The 15,899-nt window shown below is 35.6% G+C and overlaps 1 protein-coding gene across 1 annotated transcript; it reads left to right on the top strand.

Moving 5' to 3' along the window:
* The first annotated feature begins 335 nt into the window (after positions 1 to 335).
* BDR25DRAFT_347637 (uncharacterized protein) lies at positions 336 to 1,730 on the top strand. The gene is made up of 2 exons (XM_033694292.1): positions 336 to 1,238; positions 1,422 to 1,730. The coding sequence occupies exons 1-2, from the start codon at positions 530 to 532 to the stop codon at positions 1,658 to 1,660; spliced, it is 948 nt and encodes a 315-aa protein (XP_033539550.1). The 5' UTR covers positions 336 to 529; the 3' UTR covers positions 1,661 to 1,730.
* Positions 1,731 to 15,899: the final 14,169 nt, after the last annotated feature.

Here is a 15,899-nt window from a genome sequence, read left to right as displayed (position 1 = left end):
CTTCCGCGCTGCTCCAGCCTCCACGAACAACTTCTGTTGCGGGACAACCACTGGTGAAGACTCTCTGCGGTTTCTACTCCGCCCTGTTTTGCCCAGAAGCTTGAAGGACACAAAACCCAGCCACATTGCGGCTTCTAGAACACCTAGCCGCCCCCTCCACAATGCAGGACAACGCCATTATGTGGTCACTCTTCTTGGCCTTTTCCTAATGACTGCAGACGAACGGGCGTTTCCTGGCGCCTTTTGGCCCCTAGCGACACACTGTGGAGCCCCGATTCTTTTGGATAAGTAAGAGCTGTAAGAAGCACGAGGTGGAAAGTCAGTCATTCACTCACATACGACTTCACCGGTACACTCGATAATCACCACCGACAATCGCTTCTACCAAGAATTCAGCCCGTCACTTCCAACACGCTATTCATTCCCTTCTCCCCGACCGATATCTTCAAAAAGCCGAAAGACTCCGCATTCCAACAAACCATCACGGTCACCACTCTAACCCAACCAGCCACAATCCCCAACCACAACCATGGGCTACAAAGAAACCTTTAAATTCGACTCTGTCGACTACATGATCAAAGTCTATCGCATGACCGACGCCGAACTCGTTGGCCGCGAAGCCGCCAAACAACGCAAAGGTATCGGCCACGGCACAAAAATGACCTTCGGCGCCGCAGGCACCCTCGTCACAGCCGGTGGTTCGGCCCTCGGCGCCATATACAGCGGCCGCCAACTCTACATAGCGGCCAAGAAACTGGAAATAATACGCGACGAATTGAAATCTAGAGGTATACACTGCACGGATCTGTCGGCGACGGATAGGAATGTCACGATGGGTGTCAACGCCGTGATTTGTGTTGCGTCGTTCGGGATCGCGAGTTTCGCCACTGAGCCTTTGGCAGACTGTGTCACGGAGGCGCTTGTGCCGTCGTCTTCGGGGTTGTCGTTGGATGTGGTTCCGGCGGCGATTGCCAGCAATGTCGCTGGGTGCGCGCAAGATCTTGGTTTCGATACTGGCGTCGCGCAGTCGGCGCTGCAGTCGGGGATTTCCATGCCCTCGGGGGCCGCATACGAAGGCGTGCTGAGCTTCAAGAAACAGACGGTGCTTGCTGATTCGAAAGATTGCTGTCCGATCACCAGCGCAGCGAAAGATAATGTCTACGCCGTCACGCGCACGCGTGGAGTATCGTGTTATCATTGCCACAAGGCGATTGAGCGCCAGTCGCAGTGGTTCTATCGTAAGTACCCAATATCCTGCTTACCTCTGTACTTGAAGAACTAACGTTGCGCTACTAGACTGCTGGTTGTGCTGCGATTGGAACAGTTCGACGGGGCCGGACAAGTTTAAGAGTTATAATTCATGTGTGGAGTGCTATGAAGCTGGAAGTCACTGCCCTGTAGATTGCCATATCCTCAGGAAGGTTACACCCGGGACGCGGAATCGCAAGTAATCACCGGAGTCGAGGCCGAGTCCGAGGCCGCCCACGGTACCTTTACCCTCCATTACCGCGAGCACCAGAAGGGCAACGAGACACCCACCAACCCCATCGCCTCCACCTTCGCCTGGACACAAAGTCTCGTTAGGATGGCGAGCTCGACCACACTCGAGGTCGTTTTTCAAGGGTTCGAGTCATTCCTGTTTGGCCGACAGGAGAGTTGAGTGTTGTAATTGGAGGAAATTCAGCAAGACGACAAGAACTCGTTTGAAGCTGAATGTTTTTGTGTGGCGCATGTGATACCCGAAAGACGTTTAGAGCATAGAGCGCATTCTGTTGAGAATTGGGATATAGGTGTATGGCGTTTGGATGGTGTCCTAGACTTCCCTCCGCAAATCTGACGTTTTTATCCCTTAGACTTTCCAAGAAGCAAGTTAAGTCAAGCCGGCTGGCTAGCTTGAGTGGAGATTAATAAGTTAATAAGCAGCTTAACTTAATTACATAATTAAGCTAAGATAGGTAGCTTGCTTATAGTTTAATTTAATAGCTTGTTAACCTATACTATAAAAGTTCTTAGTGTTAAGTCTTGTAATTGTTACTACTCTAGCTGCTAAGGTTGTACAAAAGCTTTATCTTGTTGTCTGTTATTATTAACTTAGCTGCGACTCTAACTGTGAAGCTATGTGAGGCACCAGAGACATGAGGAACTGCATTGTATTGCTAAAGGAGGGCAACTACGGGTTTATATAGTACTAGATGAACCCATCATGTGACTTAAGGCCACCAATAGCTCTAGGCTGCAGCAGGTGGCATTGCTAGGCAGCAGTACGCTAAAGGAGTGTTGGTGGCTAGCGCATGGACAGCTCCGTAACTGCAAACATTAGGGCTAATATAGGGACTCTTTAGATAGGATCTAAGCAACCTAAGATAGAACAATTTATAGAATTGTTACACTACTCTCCCCCCCCTCTATAGGCTAATAGTCCTTATCTATAGTGTGTAGAAAATATTTAGAACTAATTTAAAACTAATTTAGATAAGATATAATAAGTACAACTATCTTAACTAAAATTTCCTATTACTAAGAAATAGACTAAAAACCTAATACTAATATAATGCCTTTATTATAATGTTTTTGTTTAGTAGTAACTAGCAGTATAGTTATTATTAATGTAGTAAATTTATTATTTATAGTAATAAGTGTTTACTTATCTTACTTATATAGTCTAGTTAATGTTGTTAGTTTCTTCTTTAGCTATTATCTAAATCTTTACTTTATAAGTATTATTATGCACCTAACATCCTATAGCTTAGTCTACTAACTAATTATAGTATTAAAGAAAATTACTATGCTGCTCTGCCCCTCTTCTAGAGCCTCTTTAGAGGTGTTTTAAGTTATCTACTTTTAGGCTGCCTACACTCTTACCTACAGCCTTTAAGTTAAGTTTTTTTATTAGTTTTTTAAATTAAAAAAATGTAAATATTACACCTTATATAATAAAAAATGTAACTTTATATAAATATAGTTTAATACTACTAGGGTATAGTTTACTAACGCGCGCGTAGGTTCTTTTATATTATAAAAAAAAATCTTAGTTTTTTAAAGCTATTTTAAGCTATAAGCAGCAGCCTAAAACATAAAAAGTAAAAAGAATAAAAAAAGGCTTTTAAAGCTATTTTAAAGTTTACTTAGAACCTAGTGTAGGTAGCATAGGTTGTAAAGAGCTAGGAGGCTAGGCTTTCTACAGCTAGTGTTTAAGTAGCCTTATTCTACTAAAACACTAAGCTGCTCTATTAGGTTTTAGCTCTAAAGGCTTTAGTGTTTAACCTTTAAGCAGACATTACAGCGCTCTTAGGTAGCTAAGAATAAAGTAAAGAGAGTTTAAAAAGAGTCTAGAGAGAAGAGAGAAGAGGAGAGAGAAGAGAAAGAAGGGTAGAGAAGAAAAAGAAGAGTCTAGAGGTGTCTAACAGCTTACTATTAGACCTCTCTAGCACTATGTCTATAAAGTTATAATACTATTATGTATAACTATAAATTAACTTTTTACTTTTATACTTTATTATTTACTAAGTAATCTATGCCTTCTACACTAGCTTTAAAAGCTTTAATTTACTTATGTAAAGCTTTTAAAAGTTTTAGCTAATTTAAATGCTTATTATAAAAAGCCTTTAGTTTATAAGAAAAACTTATAAAATTTAAAGCTTTATACTAGACTAGATTAGAGTTATGTTCTACTTATTTTACCTAGTACTTAAGCATTTTTTAATAAAGTTTACTAGCAAGTATTTTCTCTACTTCCTACTTCTCTACTCTATTAATAGTAATTCTAGGGGTTTTTAAGGTTTTATTTTAGAAGTAGATCCTAGGGGTCTTTATAAACTATATTTAGTGCAAAGACGTTATGTATCTTTAACTTTAAAAGTAGCTTTAGATAGTATAAGTTTTTAACTTATTTAAGTACCTTAAAAAGCCCTTTTTATTATTTAGATAGTTTTTAGCTAGGTTTTTAAACAGCTAGGTTTTTAGTGTTTAGGTAGACTATGTTACTAACTTTCTAGTTAACTAGCTAGTAGTAGCAGTTAACTACAGTTTACATCTAATCCTAGGCTTTTTCTATATAGGTCTTAGCTAACTTCTAGGCTGCATACATGTAGGTTGCTAATACTAGAGCATTCTTATAATTTAGCTTATCTGTGGCTGTAATAGGTTCTATAGAATGTTTCTAGTCCTAGCTTTTACATAGTTTAGAGCTATATAAGACTTAATATAAAGACATTTTAATTATTATATAAAGTAAAGTTATCTAAGCCTAATTAATTAGAGGTAGTAAGAAACTCTAGTTATCTTAGTAAAAAAATATAAAAGGCCTTAGTCTTTAATTAATATACTTATTTATAATCTCTATTTAGCTATTTATTTCCTTATAATAGGCAGTAAAAAGCTTAACTTTTATGCTTAAAATTTAACAGAATTTAGACTAGAAGCTAGATATAAACTAAAGTCCCTAGTTAAAGATAATAGTTTTAGGTATATAGCTAAAATAGTACACTTATTAAATAAACAAGGTAGCTATTTTTTAGGCGTTAATTATTTTATAGCAAGGAATAAAAATAGCTTATTTAAACATGTAATTAATTATAACTATAATTTAGTTATAACTAGACTTGTCTTTAAAAAAGTTTTTAAAGTTTATACATAAGTGCTGCATTAGTTAATTAAGGATTAAAAGCAGGTAAATAAACCCTAAGGTTTAAGTTTATTTTAGATAAGCTTTATAACAGAGAAGGCAATTCTATACATATTATTTATAAGTAGCCTTTATACTTTTTTAGTAGTACTTTTAGAACAGTAACTAATAGGTCTTAGTAGCACTAGAGTGTGCTAAAGATACTTAATTATAAACTTTTTAGATAAGTTAAGTACACAGTAGCAAGTCTACTAAAACATATAAATAGTTAATATAAAAAAGTAATTTATTTTCTATTAAATAACAGCAAGGTAAAAGTTTTTACTTTTATGTAAAAGAAGCTTAATTCTTTTAAAGTAATATGTTAATTAATTTTAAAGAATTTAAAAATATAACCTAGTTTAGTCCTTTTATAACATTTAGTAAAGTTGCTTAAGTTATTGTTTAAGTAATATAGTACTAGGCTAATTTTTTATTAATTTAGAGGTAGAGTTAGTGTAGTCTAAGTAAAACTCTTAACTAGTTATTAGTTTAAGCTGCTTTTAAATTTTCTATGTCTTGTTTATAATAGCTAAGAATGTCTGCTCTAGTGTTATTCTTACTAAAAGTGTACTTAATTTCAAAGTAATACTAAGCTAACTTTTTAGCCTAATAGACTTAACAAGCAATTAGCACCTTTATTATTATAAAGTACTTTAATAACTAATAATTAGTATATACTAAGGTGCTTGTTATTACTAATGTAAGCTTAACTTTTTATTATTTAAACATAGTAATAATTATAAATAGCTTTTTATTATGTATTTCTTAGTTTAGCTTTAAACTAGATAGAACTTTAATATAGAATAAAATAAAGCACTAATTTCTATTAGCATGTTTTAAGGATAGGACTTCTACTACTACTCTATTAAAAGTGTTAGTTTTAATTTTAGTTTATAACATAAAGTTAAAATAGTAAAACATAGGTATTTTTAGTAGCTTAAACTTTAGCTTTTTAAAAGCTATATTACACTCTAAAGTTTATATAAAAAGAGTAGTAAGGCTTTAAAGTGTAATAATTAGTTTTACTATATAAAATTCTTTTAGAATAAATTGTTAATAAAAACTAGGAAAGCCTAAGAAAGATTTTACACTTATTATAGTAGTAAGCGCTTACTAGTTGCGTAGCACTTTTACTTTCTATAAGTTAACCTCTAGTCCTTTATTTAAAAGTATATAGCTAAGATACTTTGTTTAAGTAATATAAAATTTACTTTTTTTAATCTTTACTTATAATCTTGCTTACTAGAGCCTCTCTAAAACCTTTTTAATATAAAGTATATAAGTTACTTTATTTTTAAAGTAAATAAGAATGTTATTTAGATAAGTAATATAAAAGTTATCTAAGTAGTTAATTAATATGTTATTTATATAGCGCTAGTAAGTTACTAGGCTATTACATAATCTAAAAAGTAGAACTTTATACTTATATGTTATATATTATGTCTAAAAAGTAGTACACTTTTTAGAGCTTAGGTTTATCCTAATTTTGTTAAAAGCTATGTAAATATTAAACTTTATAAAAATAGCTACTTTTATAAGTCTTAATAAGAGTTTGTCTATACATAGTATTAAATATATATTTTTATAAGTAATAGCATTAAGTTTATAGTAATTAACATAAATATATAAGTTACTATTTAGTTTCTATACATAAAAAATAAAAGATAGAAAAGGGCTTTAACTTTACTTAATAAAGCTATATTTTAAATTATTTATAATATACTTTTTTATTACCTCTAGTTCCTTAACATTCTATTTGTACAAAGGGCTGTAACTGTTAAAAAGAGGTTCTGTAAAGACAATCTTATAGTTATATAAGCAATATGCTAGTAATTAGTAGGCTACAGTGTAGCTAAATATGTCTTAGTACTAACAGTATTTAGATAGTAATTAAAGGTTTACTAATACTTTAGTTTTATATTTATTATCTAATAGTAAGGCTTACTTATCTTTAATTAAACACTTAATTTTATAAATAAAAGTTAAAAAGAACTTATTTTTTTTATATTAAAATAAAAAGCATTTACTAAGATAAGAGTAATAGTAGGGGAATAAATGTTCTTTAGACCTATTCTAGACTTTTTAACAGATAGGCAGATTAATAATTTAAGTGTCTTTAGACTATAGGTAATAAAAGAGCAGTATTGTCTGTACGCAGCAGCAGCGTCACGGTCTGGATACAAGCGATCGCGCACGAGCAGGACCACGTATCTATGTCACATGATGCTTGTGCGCGAACCTTTGTGCGTAAACATCTAGATATCCCCCTTTTTTTTTATATAGAGGAAAGACAAGAGCAATAGAACTAGAAACATGTTGCCTTTACTTTACCTACCTTATACACTGTGCACACTATACACTACTCTTACTTTTACTACTTAAGTGCTTATACTATAAGTAGCTAGCTATTAGAGCTTATTTAACACTAATTAGTAGTTAATTTAATTAACTATAAATTAGCAAGAGTAATAATAAAGTACTTACACTTTATAAAGTACTTTATTTTATTACTTATTTCTTAGAAAAAGTAATAACAGAGCACCTACGCCTTATAAAGTACTTTATTTAGTTACTTATCTTTTAGAATAGCAGATTAATCCTTTATATTATATAGTAAGCTCTGCTACTGTATAAAGTAAGAAGGAGATAGTATAAGACGCACACTAAAGCTACTAAAGCTGTACAACCTAGCAGCTAGATAATAGCAGATTAATTCTTTACATTATACAGTAAGCTCTACTACTGTACAAAGTAAGAAGAAAATAGTGTAAGGCGCACACTAAAGCTATTAAAGCTGTATAACTTAGTAGCTAGATAATAGCAGTACCTATGTAATCTACTAGAAAAGCAATTAACTATACTATTATAATAAAATTCTACTAGCAACTAATAACTCTGTGTAATAATAGAAAGAATAAGAAATAATTTTTATTATATAAATAACTTATAAAAGATATAAAGATATTAAAGGCAACACTATAAAATAAGACTAGCCTAAAGTACTAGAATAATAAGATTAACATGTTAAAGGCTTTAATAAGCTTACAGACTTAATTATATATAAGTTATATAATTACTAATCTATACATAATAACTTAAAAGAGCGCTACTTTTTTAAGTTTATATATAAAAGATTTTAAAAAATAAATACTATAAAACTTTTTAGCACTTAGCTACACATTTAAAAGGGAGCTTATATAAGTGCTAGAGAATAAAGGAATTACACTACAGCTAGGCACTAAAGGTACCTAAGCCTAGAAGCTGTATAATATAGCATAAGAGAAGGCAATTGCACTAGAAAGGCTTTATACATAACCTTTATTACTGTATAAGGCTCTGCACAGAAGTAGACTAAACATAATGCTGTTAATAACACTAAACGTACTAGCATTACCTGCTCCTACACCTTAGCTAGCACTACACTAATTACTGTACAAACAATACATGCCACCCTACCTAACGCCTCACGAGTGTGTTGTAAGGTCTAAGGAGCTCGATAGAACTCTGGGCTGACCATATACTGTACGAGAAAGGAGCTATGCCTAATGAATAGTGCAGTACATGGGTATGATATCGCGTGAGACACGTGCGACACCTTTGACACCCTGCGTACAATTGTGACCTCTTTGTCACACCCTACCACGTTAAAGTCGCTCTTTTGCAGCACTTTAGGTATCTTTTAAGACTAATCCTGACCTTTTGGTCTAAAGAGGCGACTTAAAGTCTCTACTTCACTAGTCGCATTAATCGCGACCTCTACAATCTCCTGAGCACGCTACCAAAGCTCTCAGTCGTGCACCTCAAGGACAAGCTCGTCCACCGCAAGGACATATTCGTCCACCGCAAGGACATACTCGTCCACCTCAAGGACATACTCGTCCACCGCAAGGACATACCTGTCTACCTTAAGGACAAACTTGTCCACCACAAGGACTACTGTCGCAACATCTAACTACGTCATCAATATGACAGACTCCATTGATCTGCTAGTCTCAAAGACTACAATCATACTCAACACAACCAATGACTGGGACCGATGGATCTACCTCCAAAAGTCAGTCGCACAACAGCTGTTTGTATGGGAATACTGCAACCCAGAGCTCTCAGCAGCCGAGGTGAGGATACTAGGAGACGAACCAGTCGAACCAACATACGACGATCATCAATCCGGCGCTACTAAACCATCTGAAATGGATGCGAAAAACCTATCCGACTATACCGCCGACCACAATCAATGGGAGCGCAAAATTACAGAATACAAGACCCTGCGCAAATCTCTAGCTAGGATGGGCGCAGAGATCTCTCGTACAATCGCACTCCAGCACTACTTCCTGATTGAGGATCACAATGATGCCTGCAACAAACTCGTAGCGCTCAAACGTCAACTAGCACCAACCAGCCCCAATCGCCAAAGGATACTTATAGAGCAATACCGAGCTCTTCAAAAGAAACCACACAAGGATTTTAACGCATGGCTGAGCGAATGGCTACAAACTGTCAGGCAGGGCAGAAGAGCGAATCTTCCAGATGTCCAGGGTACCCACGCGCAAACTGACTTTCCTCGTACTATTAAGCCTCTAGCACCAGAGTTCGCAGCCAGCGCACTGCTCTATATCATAGAGAAAGAGGACTGCAATGATCTTGCATCAATTCCAAGCCTAGAAGACTACATCTCTCAATACCGCACCTGGCACCGCACTATGAACCCTGTGGCAGCTTCAATAGGATCATTCGCTACCCTAGGCATTGCAGGGACAAACCAGAATCGGTCTAGGTTCAAACCTCTATGCATATGCGGCAGCACCCATTGGTTTAACGAATGCAAATATTTGAACCCTACTACCCGTACGAAAGGATGGAAACCAGATTAATCCACCCAGCAGAAGGTCAATCAGGCCCGAAAAGACCCTAATATTAACTCAAAAGTGCAGGCTGCTCTAGAGGGGGACAAGCAGCGGCGAGAGAAACAATAAAGACAGCAAAGCGCTCTAACACCCATCAATTTTGATGATGGCGAGCTCCATAGCTCAACTCCGCAATTAAATGCTCTGCAGCAGGTCTTCTGTCGCACGTGTCTCACGCGATATCATACCCATGTACTGCACTATTCACTCATTAGGCATAGCTCCTCTTTCGTACAGTATATAGTCAGCCCAGAGCTCTATCGAGCTCCTTAGACTTTACAATACACTCATACAATCCACTTTGTTTAGATCTCACTACCTTGTCGACTCGCTTCCCATATGACCCCTTCTCAGCTCATGCAAGATCTTCAGCACCTCTGTCGCTATACCAAGCCTCATCAATCGTTGGATACTAGATCCTGGCTCAAACGCGCACATCTGCAACAACACCCAATACGGCTGGACCTATCGACGCGACGCAATGCCTGGAGAGATCGTATACGCTGGCCGCGAAGCTCTACCTATCACTAGCTGGGGAGACGTCCACCTAAACTTTAGTCAATACACCTGCAGGACTCTCCACTATCAAGCTCACACATGTCGCATACGTCGAGGGCTTCTTTGCCAATGTACTAGGTCTCGCACGATGCAGATCCCTAGACATCCACTTCGACTCTGGTAGAGACGCGTTATACCAAGGGTCCTCAGAAAACATCATTTGCAAACTCACCTACCAAGACGGACATTGGCTCATTGACGCAGAGGAGATGGAGCGAGCAGAGCTCTCCACCTTCAGCTCTCGGCTTCAAAGCTCCTCTCCCGAGCTAGTCACCCTAGCCACTAAGCTGAAAAGGATCTATCATCGTCCATCGCGCGAGGAGCGACGCCCTATCATCACCACCCGCAAGGAAGCCCACAAGCTTATGGGTCACATAGGTATGGAGACAGTCAATCATCTGGAGCAAAGCGTACAAGGAATCAGAATACAAGAGCATGGACGTAAGTACGACGGAGCCCTAACACTCAAAGACTGTCAAACATGCATTGAAACCAAAATCAAGAAGCAGATTAGATACACTTCTTTTAATTAAAAACTCTCTATAAGATTTATAGCCTACTTTAAGTGTACCTTATCTCGCTCTGGCAGCTAGATCTAGTGTGTAAGATAGGCTAGGTTGTAGTTAGCAAGATGCTCTAGCTATCTTATGCAATTAAACTAGCTAGTCTTGTCTCCTACTATAAACGCTTAAGCTAGTAGACTCTCTCTACACACTAGCTACATCTAGTAGACTTAATGTTGTTGCACGCTACAGCTTTACTGTCCCTGTGTACATGCTTATCAGCGCTTGTTAGCACCTGCTGCCTGTTAAAAACATCTCTATAGCCTGCACACATAAGCTGTTGCTGTGTTTAAGCATCTTCTGTTCCACAGATCTATGCTCTACAGTATCCCCACATGTAGTATATACACCGCTCTAGGGTAATTAACCCCTGTCTCTAGCGCTAATGTAGCTACAATTGGCTTGCTGTTGCTAACCTACTGCTCTACCTACTTAGCGCGATTAGAGACGTCTACGTAATAGTATTTACATCTAAGCTCTTCTACTATCCTCTAACACTGTTCCTTGCTGCAGCAGTACACTACGCTCTTCTCTTCTATTATAAGCAACAACAACTACTGCTATAAGCTTACTGCAAGTGCTGTCTCCTCTAGCTTGCCTAGTTAACACTATAATACAAAGTATTACATGTTTAGCTAGATAGTGCTTACGCGCACATATATTGCACACTAAACTAGCATGCTAGCCTCTAGTTTACACTCACGCGACAGCAGAAGCGTTGCTATAAGCAGTACTATTAGGCATAGTAGCAACTATAGATTCTTTAGTTTTACTAGCTTCTGCTGCTAGTAGCTTGCTGTAAAGATAAGATAACACTTGTCTACTACCACCTGCCGCAGCATCCCCTTTATGCTTAGCATAGTTGCGTACCCTAAGAAGTTCCCTTTGCTTGTAATATTGCTTACAGTGTTAGCGCTAACTACATCTATAGCAGCTAGGTTAGTCTTGCTATACTTCTACTTAATATGCTAGCGTGGCGCGCTGCTAGGTCTTACTATGTTAGAGAGGAGGCTTAGGAAAAAGTTGTAGTAACTTTTTATTAAACTACCTCTTCCCTAATTATAAAAGCTAGGTACTATAGTGTGTAGAGATATACTATAGTGTGCAACGATGTGCTTCCTCTTATGCTGCTAGTTAATACCTAGCTAGCAGTCTTAGGCGCTAGCCTATTACACAGGCATTCTATCTACGCCTACATTCTATGTATAGTATTCTATGCAATTACGTTACTCTAATAAGCAACCCTAGCGCAGAATATAGCATATTGTAGTTGTTATAGCTAGAGATAAACACTGTCTAATTTTACAAAAAGCTTTAATGCAGCTAGCGCGCCTTATAAACTAAGTGTGTTAACTATATTATAGAATCTACCTTATAAAGCCTTTATAAAATGTTTCTGTCTATTTATAAAAGCACTGTAAAGCAGGAAGCATAAAGCGTAGAAGAGGGTATAGAATAGTATTAATAGACAAATTCTTAAGAAGGCTTAGAGGTTTCGTAAGAGGATATATATATATGCTAGAGCACGTGACAGAATGTTATGTGCCTAAGGCTAGGCTAAGAGCTCTCTAGAGAGAGTTTAAAGCATGTTTAAGTTAACTGTAACACTATTATCTACTTACTACTAACTGCTAAAGGTAGATGCTGTTTAATTCTACTAAAAACCTAAACGCAGCTAGCGCCTAATGCTAACTAAGTACTATAATGCTATTCTTAACTACCTATAAACTATATGTATGTATACTATATTATAGAATCTAGCTTGTAGAGCCTTTGTAAAACATTTCTATCTATTATCTACTTACTACTAACTGCTAGAGGTGGATGCTGTTTAATTCTATTAAAAACCTAAATGCAGCCAGCGCCTAATGTTAACTAAGTACTATAATGCTATTCTTAACTACCTATAAACAATATGTATGCATACTATATTACAGAATCTAGCTTGTAGATGTTACGGTCTACGGCTAGACCAGCGTAACTCCACTAGTCGTGCTCCACAGTCTAGCCAGGTTGGAGCAGGGCTCGCTTATGGCCCAGCCGGAGGACACAGAGGCGGCGCAACTACCTGCAGTAATAGAAGAGTGCGCCATCTAATAGAAAGGCAGGCCACACGTCTATTAAGTCTAAGAGAGTTTATAAAGCTGTGCTTAGCAGGCTTACATAAACTTACTCTACTTGTTCTTAGCACCTTTAGACATGTATATAGTTTAGACTTTAAATAACCTTTAGAAGGTGTGTTTAATATTTAGTTTATTCTTTATATAGACTAAGTAGTATTTAGCTTGCTAAAGAGCTATAATACTATTTATATATTTTGCACTATATATACCTCTAACCCTGTCTAACAGGACTGTTTGCACCTAGCTACTATACTGCTGCACACAGGGTAAACTACAATCTAGTCACTCTATCTATCCTCTATTAGCCTAGTAACCTTTACGCAGGACTGTACACCCTACTGTTAGTCCCTATCGCCTAACCTACTCTCTTCTCTTAGAAGTACTATTAACCTAAGTGCTTTTATAAAGTAAAGATTGTAACATTAAACCCTACCTTCTTTTAAAAAGTATAACTACTTAACATAATTTAGACTCTAATATAGCCTACATAGCTCTGTTAGGATCTATAGAAGTTCTTACCTAAAGTAAAGCTATCTTAGTAGAACAGATTAACATAATTTAGGACAACATTAAGAAACTTTAGTAGATTAGTAATAAAATAAACAAACTAGTAAACCTTTAAAAAGAAGTTAAAAACTTTTACTAGAAAGTAGTAAAATTTAATAACTTCTTATTACCTATAAATCTCTAGCAAGCTACTAGCTCTACGCACTAAATACATGCACTATAAGTAAAGCTAGCTAAACTCTAGAACATCTTAACTAAGAAAATAAGCATTATAGCTAAAAAGACTTTTAGACTAGCCTCTTTAAAGCCTTTTAGAGAATCACTAAAGGACCTTTGCCCTTTTTTTACTAGATGCTATCTTTACATGTAATATAATAAAGGAGCATTTTAAACTAATGCAGAAATAATATCTTAGATAGAATTACACCTAGAAGGCCCTTTTATAATTTAGTTCTAGCTACACGCAGATAATTAAATAGACTTTAAAGCTAATAGTATAACACTTACTTTTAAAATAGAAGAAGTGTTTAGTAGTGTTAAAGCCTTTAAAAACACTCTAACAGCTATTTATAGAACTATAAATAAACAGAAAATTGCAGCTAATAAGCTAAACACTTTAAAATAAAGTAACAGCATAGCCTAGAACTATGCAGCACACTTTAAAGAATAATTAGCTATCTATAGATAGATAGACTAAAAAGCCCTCTGCTGCATGTTTTATAACAGGCTAAGTAACATAATAAAAAATAAATTTATGTATAATAATAAACTAACTTGTCTGTACGCAGCAGCAGCGTCGCGGCCTAGATACAAACGATCGCGCACGAGCAGGATCACGTATCTATGTCACATGATGCTTGTGCGCGAACCTCTGTGCGCGAACATCTAGATATCCCCCTTTTCCTCTATATAGAGGAAAGACAAGAGTAATAGAACTAGAAACATGTTGCCCTTACCTTACCTACCTTATACACTGTGCATACTATACACTACTCTTACTTTTACTACTTAAGTGCTTATACTATAAGCAGCTAGCTATTAGAGCCTATTTAACACTAATTAGTAGTTAATTTAATTAACTATAAATTAGTAAAAGTAATAATAAAGTACTTATACTTTATAAGGTACTTTGTTTTGTTACTTATTTCTTAGGAAAAGTAATAGCAGAGTACTTATGCTTTATAAGGTACTTTATTTAGTTACTTATTTTTTAGAATAGCAGATTAATTCTTTACATTATACAGCAAGCTCTACTACTATATAAAGCAAAAAGGAGATAGTGTAAGACGCACACTAAAGCTACTAAAGCTGCATAACCTAGCAGCTAAACAATAGCATATTAATCCTTTACATTGTACAGCAAGCTCTGCTACTGTATAAAGTAAGAAGGAGATAGTGTAAAGCGCACACTAAAGCTATTAAAGCTGCACAACTTAGCAGCTAGATAACAACAGTACCTGTGTAATCTACTAGAAAAGTAATTAACTATACTATTATAATAAAATCTTATTAGCAACTAACAACTCTGCGTAATAATAAAAAGAATAAAGAATAATTCCTATTATATAAATAACTTATAAAGGATATAGGGATATTAGAGGTAACACTATAGAATAAGACTAGCCTAGAGTACTAGAATAATAAGATTAACATGTTAAAGGCTTTAATAAGCTTATAAACTTAATTATATATAAGTTATATAATTACTAATTTATGCATAATAACTTAAAAAGGCGCTACTTTTCTAAGTGTGTACATAGAGGATTTTAAAGAATAGACACTATAAAACTTCTTAGCACTTAGCTGCATATTTAAAAAAAAGCTTATATAAGTGCTAAAGGACAAAGAAATTACACTATAGCTAGGCACTAAAGGTACTTAAGCCTAGAAGCTGTATAATATAGCATAAGAGAAAGTAATTACACTAGAAAGGCTTTATATATAACCTTTATTACTATATAAGGCTCTGCACAGAAGCAGACTAAACATAATGCTGCTATTAACACTAAATATACTAGCATTACCTACTTCTACACCTTAGCTAGCACTACACTAATCACTGTACAAACAATACATGCCACCCTTCCTAACGCCTGCTCTACACCCTCAATCGTACACACCACCGCCTGCAGTAGTGTATGCACTACTAATACCACCTGCACAATCTATACCACATTACAACCTATATAAACTTCCACCTTAAAGGGAAACTGCTAAAGAAAAACTTCTAGCAAACAAAATTATATAATTTTAAAAGGTATAAAAAAAAGATAATAACTACATAAGTTAACTATATAACATTTTTATAAATAAAGATCTTTATTAATTTATATTAATAGCTAAATATCTAGAAAACTTAGTACATAGACATCTTTCTAGATATCCTAAAAGGTTAGGTAAATATGTACTATATGCACAACATAGGCTCTAGACATAACTAGAAGCATTTGTACAACACCTTAAGTAGTTACTTTAACACTAATATAAACTATAGCTAGTACTAGACAGACTAAATAACAATAACTTTTACATAATGCTAATAAAAGAACTTTAATAAGAGTTTATATAAAGTTTTTAA

The sequence above is a fragment of the Lindgomyces ingoldianus genome, assembly GCF_010093535.1.
Source record: "Lindgomyces ingoldianus strain ATCC 200398 unplaced genomic scaffold BDR25scaffold_75, whole genome shotgun sequence".
NCBI lineage: Eukaryota > Fungi > Ascomycota > Dothideomycetes > Pleosporales > Lindgomycetaceae > Lindgomyces > Lindgomyces ingoldianus.
Note: the sequence above shows the minus strand (reverse complement) of the source record. Positions and strands in the feature narration are given on the sequence as shown.